Source organism: Scomber japonicus, chromosome 20, assembly GCF_027409825.1.
Source record: "Scomber japonicus isolate fScoJap1 chromosome 20, fScoJap1.pri, whole genome shotgun sequence".
Classification (NCBI taxonomy): Eukaryota; Metazoa; Chordata; class Actinopteri; order Scombriformes; family Scombridae; genus Scomber; species Scomber japonicus.
In genome coordinates this window covers 37501-40000 of record NC_070597.1, presented here as the reverse complement: position 1 = coordinate 40000, position 2500 = coordinate 37501, and the positions used below count along the sequence as shown (strand labels likewise).

General features: G+C 43.8%; 1 protein-coding gene across 2 annotated transcripts in view; it reads right to left on the bottom strand.

The window, feature by feature from the left end:
• Positions 1 to 2500, bottom strand: part of atad1b (ATPase family AAA domain containing 1b) — a 21855-nt gene that overhangs the window by 9267 nt on the left and 10088 nt on the right. Inside the window, exon 1 of one of the 2 annotated variants that reach the window (XM_053341646.1) lies at positions 1732 to 1745. The exons of the other annotated variant lie outside the window; for it this stretch is intronic. Coding sequence (XP_053197621.1) covers positions 1732 to 1737 — 6 coding nt within the window. The 5' untranslated portion in view covers positions 1738 to 1745. Of the gene's footprint in view, positions 1 to 1731; positions 1746 to 2500 lie in introns of those variants that run through there. 2 annotated transcript variants of the gene reach the window in all.

The following is a 2500-nucleotide window of genomic DNA, read 5'->3' as shown; positions in this document are numbered from 1 at the left end:
CGGTCGCCCCCTGGTGGCCTTTTGATAGAATGCAGCTCTAAGTTACTTCTCCATTGACTTGTATAGAGACGGTCGCCCCCTGGTGGCCTTTTGATAGAATGCAGCTCTAAGTTACTTCTCCATTGACTTGTATAGAGACGGTCGCCCCCTGGTGGCCTTTTGATAGAATGCAGCTCTAAGTTACTTCTCCATTGACTTGTATAGAGACGGTCGCCCCCTGGTGGCCTTTTGATAGAATGCAGCTCTAAGTTACTTCTCCATTGACTTGTATAGAGACGGTCGCCCCCTGGTGGCCTTTTGATAGAATGCAGCTCTAAGTTACTTCTCCATTGACTTGTATAGAGACAGTCGCCCCCTGGTGGCCTTTTGGTAGAATGCAGCTCTAAGTTACTTCTCCATTGACTTGTATAGAGACGGTCGCCCCCTGGTGGCCTTTTGATAGAATGCAGCTCTAAGTTACTTCTCCATTGACTTGTATAGAGACGGTCGCCCCCTGGTGGCCTTTTGGTAGAATGCAGCTCTAAGTTACTTCCTGGTTGACTTCTTTTCAGAGGACAGGAACTCCTGGAACAGGGTTAAGGTGCTGGTGAGGTGTAGTAGTGTGTAGTAGTGTGTAGTAGTGTGTAGTGTGTAGTTGTGTAGTAGTGTGTAGTGTGTAGTAGTGTGTAGTGTGTAGTAGTGTGTAGTAGTGAGTGTGTAGTAGTGTGTGTAGTGTGTAGTGTGTAGTAGTGAGTGTGTAGTAGTGTGTGTAGTGTGTAGTGTGTAGTAGTGAGTGTGTAGTAGTGTGTAGTTGTGTGTAGTAGTGTGTAGTGTGTAGTTGTGTAGTAGTGTGTAGTGTGTAGTAGTGTGTAGTGTGTAGTAGTGTGTAGTAGTGGATCCACCAGGTGTATAGTGTGTGTAGTGTGTAGTAGTGAGTGTGTAGTAGTGTGTGTAGTGTGTAGTGTGTAGTAGTGAGTGTGTAGTAGTGTGTGTAGTGTGTAGTGTGTAGTAGTGAGTGTGTAGTAGTGTGTAGTTGTGTGTAGTAGTGTGTAGTGTGTAGTTGTGTAGTAGTGTGTAGTGTGTAGTAGTGTGTAGTGTGTAGTAGTGTGTAGTAGTGGATCCACCAGGTGTGTAGTAGTGTGTAGTGTGTAGTAGTGAGTGTGTAGTAGTGTGTGTAGTGTGTAGTGTGTAGTAGTGAGTGTGTAGTAGTGTGTGTAGTGTGTAGTGTGTAGTAGTGAGTGTGTAGTAGTGTGTAGTTGTGTGTAGTAGTGTGTAGTGTGTAGTTGTGTAGTAGTGTGTAGTGTGTAGTAGTGTGTAGTGTGTAGTAGTGTGTAGTAGTGGATCCACCAGGTGTGTAGTAGTGTGTAGTGTGTAGTAGTGAGTGTGTAGTAGTGTGTGTAGTGTGTAGTGTGTAGTAGTGAGTGTGTAGTAGTGTGTGTAGTGTGTAGTGTGTAGTAGTGAGTGTGTAGTAGTGTGTAGTTGTGTGTAGTAGTGTGTAGTGTGTAGTTGTGTAGTAGTGTGTAGTGTGTAGTAGTGTGTAGTGTGTAGTAGTGTGTAGTAGTGGATCCACCAGGTGTGTAGTAGTGTGTAGTGTGTAGTAGTGAGTGTGTAGTAGTGTGTGTAGTGTGTAGTAGTGAGTGTGTAGTAGTGTGTAGTAGTGTGTAGTGTGTAGTTGTGTAGTAGTGTGTAGTGTGTAGTAGTGAGTGTGTAGTAGTGTGTACTTGTGTGTAGTGTGTAGTAGTGAGTGTGTACCTGCATGGTCAGGGGGTCCACCAGGTGTGTGTAGTAGTGTGTAGTGTGTAGTAGTGTGTAGTAGTGTGTAGTGTGTAGTAGTGTGTAGTGTGTGTAGTTGTGTGTAGTAGTGTGTAGTGTGTGTAGTGTGTAGTAGTGTGTAGTAGTGTGTAGTGTGTAGTGTGTGTAGTAGTGTGTAGTGTGTAGTAGTGTGTAGTTTTGTGTAGTAGTGTGTAGTGTGTGTAGTTGTGTGTAGTGTGTAGTAGTGTGTAGTGTGTAGTAGTGTGTAGTGTGTGTAGTGTGTAGTAGTGTGTAGTGTGTAGTGTGTGTAGTAGTGTGTAGTGTGTAATAGTGTGTAGTGTGTGTAGTGTGTGTAGTTGTGTGTAGTGTGTAGTGTGTGTAGTGTGTAGTAGTGTGTAGTGTGTAGTGTGTGTAGTAGTGTGTAGTGTGTAGTGTGTGTAGTAGTGTGTAGTGTGTAGTGTGTAGTAGTGTGTAGTGTGTAGTGTGTAGTAGTGTGTAGTGTGTGTAGTTGTGTGTAGTGTGTAGTGTGTGTAGTGTGTAGTAGTGTGTAGTGTGTAGTGTGTGTAGTAGTGTGTAGTGTGTAGTGTGTGTAGTAGTGTGTAGTGTGTAATAGTGTGTAGTGTGAGTAGTGGTGTGTAGTAGTGTGTAGTGTGTGTAGTGGTGTGTAGTAGTGTGTAGTGTGTGTAGTTGTGTGTAGTGTGTAGTAGTGTGTAGTAGTGTGTAGTGTGTAGTAGTGTGTAGTGTGTAGTAGTGTGTAGTAGTGTGTAGT